Source organism: Aythya fuligula, chromosome 10 (genome assembly GCF_009819795.1).
Source record: "Aythya fuligula isolate bAytFul2 chromosome 10, bAytFul2.pri, whole genome shotgun sequence".
Classification (NCBI taxonomy): domain Eukaryota; kingdom Metazoa; phylum Chordata; class Aves; order Anseriformes; family Anatidae; genus Aythya; species Aythya fuligula.
Genome location: NC_045568.1, coordinates 397,069 through 415,594, shown reverse-complemented (window position 1 = coordinate 415,594; position 18,526 = coordinate 397,069). Strand labels below are relative to the sequence as shown.

The 18,526-nt window shown below is 35.8% G+C and overlaps 2 protein-coding genes across 10 annotated transcripts in view; one reads left to right on the top strand and one right to left on the bottom strand.

Moving 5' to 3' along the window:
* Window positions 1-11,923, top strand: part of CCDC66 (coiled-coil domain containing 66) — a 40,944-nt gene extending 29,021 nt beyond the window's left edge. Inside the window, exon 20 of one of the 3 annotated variants that reach the window (XR_004253705.1) lies at window positions 11,876-11,923. The gene's annotated coding sequence lies outside the window, so the exon portion shown is untranslated. The remainder of the gene's footprint in view (window positions 1-11,875) is intronic. The other 2 variants (XR_004253704.1, XM_032194013.1) reach the window with 2 other exon arrangements.
* Window positions 1-18,526, bottom strand: part of TASOR (transcription activation suppressor) — a 35,576-nt gene that overhangs the window by 9,016 nt on the left and 8,034 nt on the right. For 4 of the 7 annotated variants that reach the window (XR_004253703.1, XM_032194010.1, XM_032194005.1 and 1 more), the window contains exons 3-17: window positions 17,508-17,600; window positions 16,391-16,463; window positions 15,374-15,465; window positions 14,875-15,033; window positions 14,076-14,203; window positions 13,420-13,451; window positions 12,626-12,731; window positions 12,089-12,192; window positions 11,858-11,961; window positions 11,511-11,583; window positions 11,315-11,389; window positions 9,045-9,758; window positions 7,394-7,836; window positions 5,697-5,841; window positions 576-1,519 (exon numbers count right to left, since the gene is read on the bottom strand). Coding sequence is in view for 6 of the 7 variants with exons in the window: in XM_032194010.1 (XP_032049901.1) it covers window positions 576-1,519; window positions 5,697-5,841; window positions 7,394-7,836; window positions 9,045-9,758; window positions 11,315-11,389; window positions 11,511-11,583; window positions 11,858-11,961; window positions 12,089-12,192; window positions 12,626-12,731; window positions 13,420-13,451; window positions 14,076-14,203; window positions 14,875-15,033; window positions 15,374-15,465; window positions 16,391-16,463; window positions 17,508-17,600 (3,285 nt within the window). In the remaining variant the exon portion in view is untranslated. The remainder of the gene's footprint in view (window positions 1-575; window positions 1,520-5,696; window positions 5,842-7,393; window positions 7,837-9,044; window positions 9,759-11,314; window positions 11,390-11,510; window positions 11,584-11,857; window positions 11,962-12,088; window positions 12,193-12,625; window positions 12,732-13,419; window positions 13,452-14,075; window positions 14,204-14,874; window positions 15,034-15,373; window positions 15,466-16,390; window positions 16,464-17,507; window positions 17,601-18,526) is intronic. The other 3 variants (XM_032194006.1, XM_032194011.1, XM_032194007.1) reach the window with 2 other exon arrangements.

Sequence of the window (18,526 nt, the reverse complement as noted above, 5' to 3'; positions counted from 1 at the left end):
AGTCAGTCATTCTTACAGAATAGCACATAAATGGATAAGCGGCCGTCTCGTCTATTAACTGCATGGTTTTTCAAGAAAACAGAAGCTTTATTATTTCATTTTCAAATTTTATCTTACACACTTAAATACAGAAGGACAGCAGTCTCTAAAGTTACCTGTATTATTAAACAGAGGAAAACAGAATAGAACAACCTCAAACAACAAAAAACACACCACCACAAACTTTTCATATGTACTTGCTAAAATGCTATCACACGTTTGCCGTTGTTATCTGTTTTTCCCCAAAAACCTTCCATAAGCCTAACCCCTCTGGCAGTACCTTCAGAAGGACCCCAAAGTACAGCCAGTTTTACTTTCCAACTAAGAGACTTATGTAAAAGCTAAATGTAAGACAACCTCAAACAAGAAATGTGGCAGGACAGCCTGTTTTCATCATTCACTGTCACAATTCAAACTTTTTTGAAGGAAGTTTTAGCCTACTTTATGTTTGCAAGCCCCGTTTTTATACATTCTGGTTTGAAAGGCACACCAATCTATTTTACCATGAAAGAGAGACTGAAATGAAACATACTTACCTTGATTTCTTTGCAGAGAATACTTTCTTCCTCTTCATGAACATAAAATTTCACAGTGTTTTTCTGTACATCTTTAATAATTTTGACCAAACTGTTAAATACTTCAGGTTTTAACTGGCTTATAAAATCAGAAAGAGCTGGTTGGCTTGAAATATTTAAGCTCTCTGGGGATTTCTGTGTCTTTTCTGGCTGCTCCATCAGATCGCCACTGGAAGATGTCTGATCATATGTCAGTATATCTTCTGTTTTAGCATTCACACGATCCATTTCCTCCTTCGCTAAGGGCAAGCTTGCTGAATGCTGCTCCTTAGTTTCAAGATCCTCCATTACATTATTACACAATGGCTCTGATAGCAATGCTGGCTCACAGTCCCTGCAAGCAGGTAACACCTCGGGTGAAGGATTCAGTGCAGCGTTACGAACTATTTCTGCTGATTCAGGACTAGAATAAATTGGTGGAGTATGCCTAGTGCTTGAAGAGGACAAAATAACACTATTCAGTTTTTCACTCAGTGTCTCTATATATTCTTGCACAGAAATCTCTGATGCCTGTAAACAAATGTATTCAGAAAGTCTCATTATCCTCTCTCGGGCTGAGAAGACTGGTGTGGACATACCACTAACATAAGCGATGTTCTTTTGCTGCAAAATGTCCTGAATCTTTTTTGCAAAAAGATTATATTCTTCTATTAGTGTAGTCTCTATTATTGCACTTATGGAATGCTTAGTTGTAAAAGGTTGATCTGCTAGCCCACACTGATCTTCAAGTTTCTCCGCTTGTCTTGTATAAAGTCCATCTTCTGCTGTCCCCTTTTGTGTGTCTGAAAATGGAGAGTATGGAAACTGATAATCAGAACTTCTCTGCCTATTTATTACCCGAGGGTCATTAGGGAAGGCATCCTTTGGTGGTAAAAACACCAGTGGTTCTTCTGGTGATTTCAGACCTATATAGGAAGAGTTCATCATCATCATCTTATGTTTTAAAGTGATACAGAACTAATACAACAAAATGCAGTTTCAAGAAAGTATTACTGTTGTGCCTCCCCCCAAGCACCTTAAATCCAGAATGCAGTGTGTCTCTGATGTGCAGAAGCACAGAAAATGTCATTGTTCCTAAGACTGTACAATATCAAAGTTCGCTTGGAAAGCCAGAACCCAAGTAATTTTCCCAGTGATAACAGCTAATTAAACACAACAGTAGCTGCCTTAATTACAAAACACATCCAAATTAGAAAATTGAGCAGGGTAACAAATTATTCAGACGTTTTATTTTGCTACTGGGTTATAATCTGTAGACTTTCAAAATGCATATTTTAGCCACATACTACCTTGTGGAGTTAAACTGCAAATTGCAAGCTGTACATTTGATCTTCCAATTGATTTTTTTTTTCTTAAAAGGGTAGAACATATGTTTTATGATAATTACTGATCCACAGAATCAGTTATCCTGTAAGGAGTGCTGAAAGCCTCCCAAACCCAAACCTCAGAAATCATTTCTGCAACTGTCAATTTATTGACCATCCACATTCAAAACTGGTTTTGTCACAGATATTTCAGATATTTAAATACATACAAGTGTTTCAGTATGTATCTGTTCCATAAGCATTTCAACACTTCAAAGAAAGTATTTTGTTTTGTTTTGTTGTTTTTTTTTTTTTAAATGTGTTATTGTTACAGCTAATAGACTTGTAAGCAGAAAACCAGAAGATTTCTGCAACAGAAGCAGTAACCAAAATAGCACAAATAAACTTTAAACAACTGTGTTCTTTTGAAATGCAGTTGTTTTTGTGATCAGTTTAAGTTATGTGCTGTCCCTTATTTGGTAACATCCATTTCTAAAAGGCCTAAAAGGAAAAAATCTGCCACTAAAAGGATTCCTTTTTCATGTTGTAATCACCTCGTAGGTACTTTACACCACTTAGACTGGTTCAGAGAAACCAGTAATGTGGTTCCATTTTATTTTCTTAATAAAACTAGATGTTTGTTCTTCATCCTTGAAAGCACATCCATCTAGTCAAACCTAATTTCTTGCTTTCTTTAAAAGCAGTACAAGCAGATATAAATCAGGTGATTCTGATTTGTTCAATTTTATTTGAACCTGTTTTTCTGTTATACCCTGTGCCTTCAGCATTGATCTATGCCTTCTGCATACTTAAGCACATTAATTTTGTTTTAGAATAACTCAATAACCAAATCATGATGTTAACAGAATAAACTCATTTCAAGCTTGTTTGAGATGTGAGGTACTTGAGACTATGTATCTCATTTTTCTTGAGCTGCTTAAGCTACATTATTGTAATCAAGAAATACTGTACTACAAGGAACTCTTTGCAGGAAAATTAAAAATATACTATAGCTTGAAATTTAGGGCTATTTTTAGGTGATTTCTTGCATTTTAATACAGCCTGTTACATACCAATTTTAGCAATGAAAGAAGTAATACCCAATCCATTCATGCTGATATAAGAGAAAGTTTCTGTAACAATTAGATTAGGAATAAGACTTCGTAATACATAATAAGAACATATACTAGACACTAGACTGATTAAGTTATTCTTTAAAGGTTATTATTTAAAGTTTTCCAGAAAGAAACAAACAGTGCTTTAAAAAGGAAGTGTGGAGGGGAAAGAGAGGACAAGCAATTAAGGCCTGTAGTAAAGAAGTGTAAAGGAGTTTAAACAGAAATATGTATTGCTGAATACAGATACCAATCCAAAATATTTTCTAGCATGTAAAAAAAGTTTAAAAAAAAAAATTAACCTAGGGTTTCCCTTACTGAAATAGAACTCCCTGAAGGTGGCGTCCTTCATAGATCTACCTACACCTTTGGGTCACGAGTCTTCACAAAAAATAATAATAATAAAAAAGGATCAGCAAGTAGTAAAGCATGAATACAGAATTCAACAGCTATTCAAGAATTATTTCTGATTTCAAATATATTCTTCCTTAGTAATACCTCGTAACTGCTTAGGTCAAAGAAACTTAGGTCAAAAAAAAAAACAAAAAAAACACACAATGACTGCCAGAAAACAATCTTAGAAAGAAAAGCTGTTTAAGATCTGCCCAAGTTGTTATTATTGCAGATTAAGAATCAAATTCCTCACTGCTTAAGAGAGGTCTTTCTACAGTGACTCCAGCAAAAGGGTTCTTGGGTTTATTTTGAAATCATAAATTCAAACACCACCAACAAAGAAAGCACGGAACATTCTGCTTCTTTGTATTTAAGATGAATGTCGTCAAAAGCCATCACTTTTAAGAATGTTTATTGATGCATTAATCTTCTCTTACAAGAGAAGGAACAAGCAAGAACAAATACCATTTTTAGCTGAATGTCTAAAGCTAATGAACAGTCCCAAATTCAAATCAAAATCAAGTTGGGATGGATTTTGCAAGTTTGCTTACAATTATCAGAAATTTAGATTATGTAATCTAAGAAGAAGAAAGACTGATGTTCTTTGAATTCCTTTCTACATCTATGTTGCTGCAGAAAGAACCAAACAAAAAAAAGAGATGTGGACAAGCCACTGAATTTAGAAAGCCATCAGTTTCAGAAAGGATCAAAGCTTCCTTTAAGTTATGCTACTGAATTGATCTTAATTCCCTAGAATGAAAATTCAAAACCCTCCAGAAGATGCTAAATAGAAAGATATGTCCAATGAGGAGTGCCTGTAGCCCAAAACATTTGAGGCTGTTTTGACTCTCCTACAGCCTTCCTGATGTACTTCAATAGAATGAGTCCACTTGTTGAACAATGTGTTATTGATCTTGTTTTCTGATGAAAACTCAATACCAGGTAAGAATAAAAGGTGCTCAGGCCATAATGACATAAGGAACCCTTCCAACACATTCTTTCCTAATGATCCTCTTGAACACTTCCCGTCCCTCCTGAAGGAGAGCAGCAGTTAGAATTTACAGGGTTTTCTTTCTACATATATTGCACCTTTTACAAGCTCACATTACAGAGCTAGTCAACACTTACTGCAGCAAGAGCTGATTTGAAGAAACAAGAAATCCAGTGATGCTCAAGACAACCTCTTTCATCTCTGGAGAACAGCACTTTTCCCTCTCAGAAGACCTCAAAGAAAATTTCTTCTAGCAAAATTTGTAGTCTCACAGGTGACTGCACAACATGTCAGCTGAAAAACCCTTGTATGAACTCTCTTATACTGCATCCACTTGCTAGTTATTTCAGCAACCATAACCACATCTGCCTATACACACAGTGACAGATGTTACTTGGCAAAATACCAGAATAGATTTTTGATGTTTGGCTCTTAAAGAAAACACAGAAAACGTAATTTAAAATCACCCTATCGATTCTTTGAAAGGCTTATCAATAATGCAGAAGCTAACTCCTTTCTCCCTTCTTGGCCAAGCAAACAGAAGAGCTGCAGTACTACACAACTGGATGAATATTAGAAGTGTCAAAGAGAGATTCCCACATTGTTAGAGAATGATCAGAAATCAGTAGGTATTTACTCAGAGAATGCAGTTAACACAGTCCACGTGGGTTTACGCATAAGAGGCCTCAATTCCTAGCCTTGAATTTAAACCTCCTCATGGCTACTCCTCAGTTCGGCTTCCACATCCTTCAAATCCACGCTTTTAAGTGCTCCCAAGACTTGACACTGTTGACTCATCAAGAAGTAGAACAAAGTAAGCTTATAGAATAAGTTTCTAAGTTTTAAATGTTTAGATATAAAAGCCTTCAAAGCACTATTAGTAGAAGAGCTTGATGCAATACAAAGTAGACAGCTTTCTATGAGGTTAACACATTTCTCATGACTTTTCTGAATTAGAAGCTGCAATTGTCCACCAGTCCAGGAAAGTGGATTTAAATGCTGAATTTATAACAGCTATATACTTCACCAGATAAATACTCAAGCACTTGCATTTCTAACCTATATCACTCTGTACCCGAAGCAGTACTTCTCCATGAAAACACGAGTATGTTTTCATCCAACAGATGCGTGTATTGTTCAAAAATGAGAAATAATTGCATGGATATACACATGCTTGTGTACCAACATGTGACCCAACAATGGAATCTGTAAAAGATACAAACCTTTGGAATATGCTTTCATTTACTATATGTAGCAAAATAAGTTAAACCCATCTTACCTGTAATTGGAATCAGTCTCCAGTGCATTCCAACTTCTCCTATGTTATTTGAGTTGGAATGTTGCCTGCGATAAACGTGTTCTATAGGTGTACTAGGACAGGGACTGTAGTCTTCAAAGCTACTTACACTTCCAGTGCTTGCTTCCTGAAAAAAAATGATTAAAATTCTCAATTTGCAACTGTTTCCTTAAACTACATACTGAACAGCTTACAGTAAGAATGTCCCCAAATTCACCAGCAGATAGGAAATTTTCCAATTGGTCAAGTCAAAGTTAGAAAAGTTTACATCAGGTACTTCTGCATTTCATTCACGTGATTACTTCTGCGACAGGCATCTTTGCTGATGGTCTGTCACTAAATAAGGCAGTCCTAAGCACATACCTTAGAGCACAGAACATGGGGGGAGAAGGGCAAGGAGACTAGGAGATGGAAGTGGAGGAGCAAAAAAAAAAGTCTGCTCCTTAGCCATTTTTAGGCTGTAGTCTTGATAAGTCAACGAAAACCATGACATGTTAGCACTGCTGAGGAACCACCTGCAACTAGTATTAAAGTAAACTTGAGTAAACTAAATTCACCTGGCATTCAAAATGGTTAAAAGCAAGAGAGCACAAATACAGTTGTTGCAGTTCAACTTTGAGTTTCTTGGCTATGACAAGAAAGCAGTAAACTGAAAAAAGATTGAGGCCAATCTATTTATTTTTGGTTCACTTTTGAGGGGAGAAGGGCAAAAGGATTCAAAGGATAAGCTTTGAAAGAGCTTAGATATGGGAGGAGCCTGGTATGAAAAAGCTTTTTTGTGCCTGAGATTGGACTTCATAATCATGACAAGCTGTCATATCCAAACCACCTATCAAGTCTGTAAGGTTAAGAAAAACACAGAAAAATAGTAAAAGCAGAGGATAGCAAAGAAAACTGAACCATCCTGGGGTGTCCCCCAACCAGACACTAACATAGTCACTAACAGCCTGCCCTGCTACCATTGCTGCAGGAAGTCCATATGCAACAGCAACTACTCCTGCATCGTTACTTGTCTTCAGAAAGAGTAACAGCTAGGCAGTTAACTGTGAAGAACTCTCAAATGTCTCCTTACTTGGTTACAGGTTCAGAAAATATCAATACCCCAGCCAGATCAAGACTCACCCCTCAGAGAAGGAGGAAGGTGGAAGGCAGCATGCAAGCTCTGTTACAGTTTACACTACACTTGTTCCATGCAACTTCAGCTTGCTAAAAACCATCACCATAATCAAGGTGAGAGACAGAACAGAATAATCTGTTTTCTACAAGATACAGAAAACAATTGCAAGGCTTCTGTTTCAGAAAACATGAAAAAACATTTCGGTATACAGTAGTCAGCAAAAGAATGACGGAAGTTTTGCTGCCTATTTGTGGAGCATCAGCATATTACACTTACTGGAAAGCTAGAGTGAGGAAGACTGACTGACTGCCCATGGTTGCCTTCCACCTTCCAGATATTCTTAATTACAATTTTATTACAGAAAGAATAGACAAAGAATGAGAAACAAGCATCTTCAAGTTAGAATTTTCTATATACTCTCCTGCAAAACAGAAAGTCTTCTTCACAGAAAAGTTAGTACTTACCTATTTAAAAATTACAAGGTCTTTTTATTAATTCTCATAATGTTTACAAAAATAGTACTTCTGTTACTAGCATCAGCCTATCAGCCAGTTTCACTTACTTTTAAACGCAGTGTGTGTTCAAGGCCTACTTCATTAGCTGAAAGCCGTAGGTCAACATCAGTAGGGTAGGGTAAGCAAGCTGCATCAGTTTCTAGCATCACAGGGCTCTGTGGGTCCTTGAAGTTAACATTTTCAGCCTGAACAGCATTAGGAAGCTCATGATCATCTCTGTCCTGTGCTGGAATGGATTCATATTCATATTTTTGTCTCATATCTTCTTCAATTTCATCAGTGTTTAATCCTAAAGCTTGATTTACAGACCGTGCCAACGACGAATCCAAGTGTCCTGAACTAGCTAGTGTTTCTAACAGCAGTTTAATGAGGCCATGTGTGTCAGTAACAGCAGGGTCGGAAACATCTTGCTGCCTCAAGTCAGTATCATGTCCACCAAGACCAGTAATAATTGAGAAAACTGAGTGTGGAGAGTCCGAGGTTCTGCCCCCTTCAGATAGGGGGAGAAGGGGAAAAGTAATCCATTACTAAGTTTTAAAACAAAAGCAAAAACAGACACATGCACACACCAAACACCTTCCACATACCCACAGTGTCACTCTTTAGCATCAATTCATACATTACACATACATTTACTTTCTTAGTAAAAAATTTTAAATAGGAGGATGTTGATTAAAGTTTCTAAAGCTAACAGAACAGTTTCTGAAGCTATATAAAAACATGGAAATTCAAACTCCTGATAGATGTTGCTGTCTGGGAACCCCTGACAGTGTTAAGTCAAAATTTAGTTTCAAACAAATACTGTTTTGATTACAGCCAGGTGGAAACACAGTCACATATTTTATATTAATAACCAACGTAAAAAGACTCTCAAGTTCCATAAACTTCCAAGCTGGAATCCCATGATTGATCATGGAGCCTACCCTCTGTCTCCTCCATCCACACATGCCAGCTGCACCTCTCCAAAAGGAAACTGGTTTCTAACTCAAGCTTTTCATCTTCTGAACTGATTTGATGCATTGGAATTACTGAAGCTTGATATACATCCCCCCCCCACTCTTCTTTGTGCTACCCTTCTCCCTGTTCTCCCCAGTTTTCCCCATCTAAATGAGACCTATATCATTACCCTGTCAGCGAAACAGAAATCAAAGTTTCTTTGGCAGATATTAAGATAAGATCCAAGGTAATTACCTAAGGTTTGGATATAGATAGTTTAATTTACAAAATAAATTCAGTCTTAAAACCATAAAGCTGTTTCCTTTGTCACATTAAACGTATTACTGGCTGCTCTGACTTTACTTTGCTCATACTTAGATATCTAATTCTCTTCTTCGATATACATTTACTAATTATTAATATAGGGTATTGCAGCTGTAAGGAATTAGAGCAAAGCCTGAAGTCAAAGACATTACTGTATCACAATTTGCTTAGTACCCTATACTAGAAAGTCTTTGGACAGTTCTACAGCTAAGCAAACTCTCTGGAAGTCAGCCTTCCCTATTAACTTGTATTCTAGAAAGAGACAACCTACATAAACTACATCTCTATTAACAGATCTCAGGCCAATCTTTAAATGAGCCACCAAGCATTAAAATACACACACAAAAAAAAAAAAAATTCAATCTATTAAGGTTAAAATTAAAAGTATGCTGTGAATTACAATACTTAAAGAGGAACTCTAAATAAAGAGATTCTTACCTTCGTACTGACAACTATTGTCTGAGGCTTCACTCATTTTTAAGTGTTTCCGCAGATTTTCAGACTGTTTCTCCAGCTTCCTTTTCAGTCCACTCTTATTTCTAAGGTCTTCAGAATCAGAATCTCCACCTACATTTTTTTTCCTACACTGGATTAAGTTAATAAGTTCCTTCAGTCTATCAGGATCATAATCTCCGTGATGAGGGAATTTTCGCTTGGCAGCAGTTGCTTCATATTTTGCACGGATTCTTTTCCCACTTTTTGCATTGGCAAAATCAGTGTCTTCTGTAGCTTCATAATCTGAGATGGGACTGAACTGTTGAAGTTTCCGATTTCCCTCCATCAATTCCTTAGCTCTAGAAACAGGTAGTTGATATGCCTCACAACCAAAAATATAGTTTTGCAAGGAGCTGTCAATATGAGATTTATTTTTTGGAGCAGAATAAAGAAATTTTTTGTCATCCAACCGTGATTCATACCGATATAATACAAATTCTCTATATTTTCCAGAGCCACTATAGCATCTTTTCAAATACTCATTTATATACTTTTCCACAACAGTATTGAAATCTGCAGTAGCGTCTTTACGAGATTGGATTAAAGCAAAATGTAGAGACTGAATAAACTTTGTGAATTCTGGAATGATCTCCTGATTTTCGTGCAACACCACAGTAGTTGAATTTTTCTGTGTTCCAAATGGAACACTTTTTTGTGCTGCCATAGGAGAAAAGGGAATTCACAATTAAAATCACATCATAAAGCTATAAATTAATGATGACTAGCTAGCAATATTCTGTATTATACATATTTGGTGAAACACAGTTTGGAATGACTGAAGAAATAACCCAAATGCCAGGGATTTCTTTCTTTGTGTAAGTGTGAAGTAACAGCTTTAAAGCGTACTTAAACATCAACCTATTCATGGTCATGATGAACTGTTCACTTTCATGATTTTGTGGTAACCTATATCCTATGTACACATAATTTCCAATTCAAATCACCTTACTGGCCCTCCTAAAATGTCACTTCAAAGACTTTAGATTTACTGAAAAACAGCTCTCTGCAAGAAATGGCATTACTCCTTCCCATGGAATCCTGCCCCATTCATTGTACTGATTCTAAGCTCACTGGGATCCTTGTGACATGGAACTCTAAAAAAGACGTTCTTAGTAAGTTCTGGGCTTAGTAGTCCAGCACAAAGCTATACAGCTTTTTTGGTCCTTTGCAAACCAATACAACTCAACAAGATGCAATAGGAACATTTGACAAGAGCACGATTTCCTGGTCTTGGGATGCTATTAGAACCTCTTACTGCATCCTTGAAATAGCATTTAAAGGAAGATCCAAGTTATATCCTTTTTATTCATTTATTTCTGTCCCCTGCCCTCCTCCTCCATCAAACTTTCTTTCATTCAACCCTTTTAAACAATTACTGAGGCCTTAAAACAGTGGTTAACTTTGTGTTTGACAGAAACTACAGCTCACAAGTCTTTGAAATGTCACGGCAGCAAAAAGCTGTAATATTTTTAAGGAACTGGCATACATACACTTGAAATGTCTTACTGTGTCTTATCTCTTCTTACCCAAACTACAAGTGCTTGGATTTTATCAACCATCACTCAAGTTAGAAAAATTAAAATAAGAAACATAGAGGTAAGCATCTAGGAAGCAGCTAAGACTTCAAACAGGAACTTCCTGAAGAGAGCTACACTTTGACAACATCACTTCTAACTAACTCACAGCAGGCCAAAATAGAACTGCATTCTGCTGATTGCAAATTTCAGCTGTCAAAGATTAACTTTTAAGTCTCATCCCAACACTAAAGCCAAGTCCTTTCATTCGTCTTTATTATATGGTCAGGTTTTTGTGCATATCCCAAATCAAAACAACAAACTTTCAGATGTTTTGTCCTTCACATTGTGTTAGTTAAAGAAATACCCCCCTCCCCCCCACTATAAAAGTGCAGTAACATTCCTAGCACACAGATCTCTGGGAACACTCTCAGTTCTACTACTACGCACAACCAAGAAATCTGAAGTCGTTTTAGTTTTAAACTAGGAACAAGTGAGCCTAAAATACTTAGTGCCATGAAGAAATGCCTTAGTTCCATGAAGAAATGAACACTTTTTGAACACCATCACCATTGCTATAACAAACTATTATTCCTGGTTTACAGTGTTAAGTTGTAACACTGTTCTACTGTTGATTTCAGTAGACTATAATCATCATTTAACTGACCACATAACACACACAGAAGTGAACAAACTTACTTGAGCTAATTATACCTCTAGGTTCAGGAAACAGAAATAACGCATTTAACATGCGGGACCGTCCAGTTTGGTGATCTACAAAAAGAAAAATGGTTGGAAAGGAGAAGACCCCTATGCTTCAAAAGACAACTATAAACCAAACAACAACAATACCACCATCACCACAACCACAGTACCAAACATAGAGTATGCATACCATAAGGGGATGTCATTTGCCAAGGAGAAAGAAGAAAAAGAAATCCTCTGTCCAGAAGTGGTTTAACGAGAACCTGTTTTGAAGGAAGAGGAAAAAAAAAAAGAAATAAAAGAAAAAAAAGCACACTGCTTCTAAGCTTCTAACAGACATTTTGACATTATGAATACTCTTACTTCCTGTAAGCTAAATTCCAGTCAAGGTAGGAAAGTGAGGGAAGTGCTATGATAAGCTATTTTGGAATATGCTAGCTTTGTAATTCCAGTGAGACCATGCATCTTTTCGCATGTCTCAATTTCTAGTTACTAAAGTTATTTTGAAAAGTGAATAGTCAAATCTGTAACACTCACAAGTTTCTCTTTCTCTAGCTTTTGAAGTAATCCCTCCAAGTGATTACCAGAACGGGACTTCTCCACAACTTCATAAAGACTACAGTACATTCCATTCTTCAACACTGACGTGGTACAAGGGGAGAAAGAAGTTTAGAAGAAAAAAAATAAAACTGTAACTCAGTAAACTTCTAAACGTTCTTAAATAAATAAAAATTTAAAATAAATTAAAAAAAAACTAGCACAATTTACCTTCTTTTGCTCCTAGGTAAGTTTCTTTATACAACAATGCAGGTGAAATTTTCTTCTTCAGTTGGTCAATGCTTACAACTTTTTCAACATCAAGCTTCTCAGGACTAGAGACAAAGGGTGCAGGAGGGAGAGGTAAATAAAAATAAATAAATAAAAGGCCTCTCTTCTTTGACCTTCATAGTCTGATCCTCATTGACCAAAAAAGAATTATCAAATACATTCTCATAAAACATCAGTTCTTTAAGCTATCCTGTGAGACAATGATATTTATTGTTCCAAAGGAGTGTGTGTCACTTAAGAAAAACAAAGAATAAAAAACAAAACAGGAAAAAAAACACCAACAACACCGAAGACTGACAAGTTGTGAGCATGAACTAAAGGCAGCTCTGGACACTCATGATTTAAGTCTAGTTTGGTATTTAAAGCATCTGGTCAATGTACATTTTAGACTTTTACCTGAATATGTCTTAAATTCACTAGTCTAATAGAGTTGACATAGCAGTATTTTCAACTTATTCTTTAAACAGTAATACTCACAGCTTGCATGGAAGGAAAGGACGTGCTCCTGACTTCAAGGAAACATGGCACAGGAGTTTGCCTTTATTCCAGAGCTGTCCCCTCCATAATGTGTAGTTAGATTTATCTAAATTAAGATGGAGACAGAAATAGAGTGAAACCACTTGTTAGGAGGGACTGAAACGAAATAGTATTAAAGAGATTGCTGAACCTCCAAAAGCTATTTTGAGGAAATTTCCTACTAATAACACACCAGACAATAATACCTTTACACCTATTATTTAAGGTAACAAAGAGTATTTGCAATCCTATCTTGTTTTGACCTGCTCTGAGCAGAGTAAAGTAGTTGGTATATTACCTGTACACGTATATATAAGCATGTCCTTGTTGCCAACGACATCCTCATAACTTAACTGCTGCTATGTTTATACATAAGAATATTTTGCTTGAATGATGTTCAAAAGAAAAGTGGGAGGGGATCATGTTATTTGAAGTGGCATTGAACAGCAGATTCGTGAGCAGAAGGTATGTTCCTACTATGCTATACACAGAAACAGAGGGAAAAGACAACTCGATTTTATTCAGTTCTGGTTTGTTCTAGTAAGGGAAGAACATACACTTGAAGGTGTCTGTTACACCATCCAATATCACAAGAGATCGCTGCAATCAGTATGGTACAGAATAAAAGTTAGGTAGACAGTCAACATAACCAAGCAATCATTCTAATTAAACACAAATCAAACTACATGGGCAAAAATGTCCAATACTTTCCAAGCCTACAATCATAGAAGTACTAAATTTCAATTCATTCTTACCTGTACTTCTCTCTGTGTTGAAGCTGTTTGATCTAACAAAAAGAAAGGAGATGATTACTGGCTTGAGACAGAAGCTTGTGGCTACTGAAACCTTATATTAAGGAGACTTTATCAATCTAGTAATAGCAACGCTGATTACACTCTCTAGCCTCAAGCTACCATTACAGCAACTTGTCTGATTTTGACATCCAGTAACTGTTGTTAGCACTAGTACAGTCCCCACATTTGGATGCCTTCCTATCAGCACAGGTATCATATCGTATCTGTCATCAACATAGACAGTCGCTCTACAAGCCATAAGAAAACACTAGCAAATAGTCTGGTGACTAAGTATACAGAACATTTTTTGGAATACCAAACAAGGTACTGCTGTGAACATTTGTATGACTCTATTCTACAAAGCTTTATTTGGATTCCCCCTAGGGTAGAAGGTGAGGTAAATGAGAAGAGCAATAGAACTGCTTCCTACAGGGCAGCCTGCTGCATAAGACCAATTCTGTCACCTCTTGCTTTACATTAGAAACATTTATTATACTACATCCCTGTAACACATCCATCCATTTCAGCACTGTTCATCTAAATTGATGCAAAACTATTACTAAGAGCTATGAATTCACGTTGAATGCAGTCTTTCCAAAATTCACTTTCTAGCTTACCTTGATGGGGGCAGGAATTTTGGTGTTTGCACCATTTCATCTTTGTAAGTAAATGAAACAACAGCATAGGGACAAACATGCCTTGGTCTTCGTCTTATCTCATCAAAGCCATATTCATAGAAATAGTACTAGAAAAATAACATAGCTTTGAATTAAAAACTCATAAACTATATTTTGCAAATACAATAGCCCCTGACCTTTGTCCCCAGAAAGGTGCACTGTTTCACAGCAATAGCTTAAAAAATATACCTCATGATTAACTACTTATGCAAACTAATGGAAAAAGAGTTTAATAGTCTGAAATCTTTTATTATGCCAAATATTATCTGATACATCTATCAAGTTATAAATTACTGTAATAAATCATATTTATGGTGCTCTTACCACCAACAACCTAATTCTTAAAGAGCTGCTACCCAAAATACAGTTTTAAATGCCATTCTCATATGTATGTTATAATACGACCAATTACCATATTTTTTTCCACATTCTACTTCCTGGTTTACCTAACACTGACAGGACAGGCACTACTTTAGGGTGTACATGTACGTAAGGCTAACAGGAGAGGCTGACACGTTGTTCTGTAATTTCTAATAAAGGCTTCTGTGAGCTACTGCTTAACGTACACCAGACAGCTTCAGCATTAGAGGACAAGTTCAGTATTAAGTTACATCTTCAGGCAATTTGCCTCCACAATTATCAATTGGTTGTTGTTGTTTTTTTTGTTTGTTTGTTTTTGTTTTGTTTTTTGCTTAATAAGGTTTTTATTTAAGTTAACACACACTCAACCTTCTACTACCTGAGTAAGTTCATATGCTCGATAAGCCAGCAAGGAGGTTACTTTATTTGCATTCTTTGAAACATGACATTCATGCTTGGGTGTTGGATCTAATGCACTCTTCACTGTCGATTCCACTGCTTTCATGCCTATGTGGTCATATATGCTTTTCATTTTTCCCTGTAATAAAGCGGAAGAATTGTAAACAAGCTTTTCTCTGAAAACTGGCAAACTGCATCAAGTACATGAGGAAGTAAGTAATAAAAGAGAAGTTTTGGAAAGATGTTTATGAAAATATGAAAAAAAAGAACGTATTCCTGTAGAAAACATATTTCTTAACTTTTATAAAAATTTCTTATTCTGTATTTAATCTCAATGTCAACATTGGATTTTAAAACCAGTTGGTTTCTAGATTCTCTGTAAGAAGACAATTGTATGAATGGAGGTTCAAGAAGTAAGGTTAGAACTACTTGTATCACTAAGCAATATAAGCCTTCAAGAGAAAGCAAGAAGAATTTACCTTTATTATTTTAAAAACAATCACATCTCCAGTTGCTCCAGCTTCTAGAGGATTAGGTTGCAACAAATCAGCATACCTGGAGATATACACACCTGAGAATAATATTAAAAACAGAAAAAAACACGACGTTATGATGAATGTTAAAATGTTAGTAGAAGAAGCATTACATAGGACTCAGTGTCTTCCAATCAATAAAGATTTACCAATTTTTTTCTAACTGCATCAGCAAAAAGTATAATGGCATGTTCACAACTTCCACATTCTAGACAGTAGAATAAATGTCTATTCTCACCAAGCACAGCATTAAACATCACAGTAGAACATGGACATTAACTCAGTTTGAAAGGAGTACAAACTGAAAAACATTACTAAAAAATACATTACTAAAAGCGTTGTGACCAAGAGCACAAGCTCTGCCCAAATGCTATACAGATATTGCTTTCAGTTTTTGCTTTTTTTCCAAAACTCCTGGAGTCCTTCTGTATTGTGTCCTATTACAAAACACGGGTATAAGCAATGGAAGATATGACTGTCAAGTAAGTCAGGAAAGCACTAGCATCATCAGCAATTTTTCATCCTACACTGTTCACAAGAGTACACTGGTTTTGAATTGTGAAGTGACACTCAAATGCAGAAGGCAAAGTAATTTCTTGCTTTTGAAGATTTCAAACATAATTTCATAGATTTTAAGGCCTCAGACAAATACTTACTTGTTGGAACTGACTACGTCTGATTAAATAACTGCAACTGAAATCAAATACATATTGTATTGGTAGGACTTGAAACAAAATGAGAATTAGGTCTCAAATTCCTCTGAAAAAGGAGTTTTAAATAATCTAGTCAAAAACAGAGTTACAAAATAAAGCCTTGATGTCAGTTTACTTTGCTAAAAATACCTATATGTGATGTTCCTGCAGGTAAGTGCTAGGAAAGGCACTGAAAGTTTACACAATTGCATCACATTCTCTGCCAAGTCACACTGACTAATATCAGCACATATAATCAAAAGATAGTTACCCATGGAAGGGCTGCCAAGAATTGTTATTTTGGAGTGGCCCACCTGCAGCCCCTTTTCACATATGCTTTGGATCTGTGGAAAACAGGCATTTTTTTTAAACAAGCCTATCAGGAAAGCCGGAATGTGAACACAGCAATAAACATAATTCTGTTTGGGCTAAAAAAACCAACAACAATAAATAAAACAACCCCCAAACAAATGCAACAGTTTCTCTGTATCCTAAATTTTACACACACTTCATGAACATTACTTGCTTTTAATACATTTTAGTAACATAATACAGAAGTAGACCTGCCATATGATTGAATACTTAAGAAATCCTGGCTCTCTAATTGTAGATAAAGCAAAGAACTTCCTTTTCTATCACTTTCATTTAAAAAATATCATTGGAAACCCAAAAGATAAGATGCATTTTCTATTATTACTGAAGATTATATAGGACAAATGCACATTTGGAGCACACAAATACACTAAGAATGCATCCACATATCTATATGCGTGACACATATCTTAGAGTCTTATCTACACACTAAGTCGTATTTCTTACCTACTAAACAGAAAATAAGTCTGACATGAATACACAGAAAAACAGCATGAGCATTTTTGTTCAGCCAGCTTTTAAAAGAACAGGAAGAGAACTATGCTTGTTTTCATCATACAAGTAACTTTTATGCAATTCTCTTTAAGGTACCTCTTCTTTACTCAAAAAAAGAACTGTAATGAAAACATGCAAGCTTCATTAAATTAAAAAAAAAAAAAAAAAAAAAAGAGATAGAACAAAAAGCCACCACAAAGAAAACAACCACACAACAGAAACCCACACACAGTCCAGAGAAATCTACCTTTCTATCTGTAAGTCAGAGTCTAAAATGGAAAATATACTTTTACAGAGACATGTAAATGGTACATCCTAAATCATAACGAATAAAGGATTTTAACTATGACATAGTATCACCGCTTTCCAATCCTTCTAAGACTTCCATGGCTGAATTTTGCAGAAATTATTTAAAGACGTCAGTAAAAAATGTGAAGTGTGTCAATAACAGCATTCAGTTTAAGAAAACGCTTGTGAATTAAAACAGAAAAAACATTTTATACGCAGTTCTGTTTTCTTACCTGAGGTCGATCAACCATTAGAAACGCATAGGTTTCAGAAAGCTCTTTATCTAGGCGACCATCAAACTTCAACTCTCTGCGTTTTTCTGTGAACTGTACAATAAGTTCTTAACATGTATAGACAGATTATTGCAGTCACATTCAAGTGTCAATGCTTTAAGACCCCTTCTAAGTTAGCAGTTCCAACTGCAGAAAAACAATCAAAAGCTAATTTGAATGAGATTACATTATGCTACAATTCAATTTAAAAAAAAAAACAAACATATACACATAGAAAATATCACTGGCCTAAAAGAAAACATTCTTTAAACCAGTAATGTGCGCCAGTAAGTGCAGTAATGTTTTAGTGTTATTAGTAGCATGCCTGTCAAGAAGAAGCATCCAGCTCAATGCTTTCCATATCACGTCTGAAACTCCATAAAATTGTCCTTACATTCACTTCTCTCTTACACAATGCATGTATGTTAGCAGTTGCACCTCAATGCGGAGGTGGCTGCAGTTGCTGTATATACCCAAGCTGCAACCATAAACCACAAATCATATAGTAGCAGAAAAAAATACGCTTCAGAGTTTACCAGTCACATATACTGTCACTCTGTACTTGAAGTTTTTTGGTACCGGGACTTGAAACCTATTTCACAGTTGTGAAAGAAAGCTAAGACTGGATTTAAGACAGGAGATAAGGTACAGCAGAAGTGCTACAAGTTTAATTCTTGGACAACAATTACAGAGATTATGTATACTTGGTATAAGAAAGGTATTAAATTTCACAGGAAGCATGAGGCCATTCAAAGTAGACCCTATAACCTCTTTACAGGTTATTAAAAATATATAAAGAGCATAAAATACATCAAGAACATTTTTGAAAACAAAAAATACACAAAGCAAAAGGGTACCCAATACAATTTTTCTTTTAGTCTTCGAGTGTCTCAGGTATTATTTTATACCTGTGTAGTAGCAAACTTGCCTGAAAAATAGTTGCTTACATTCTCAGGAATGTGGTTTTGCAATTAATCATC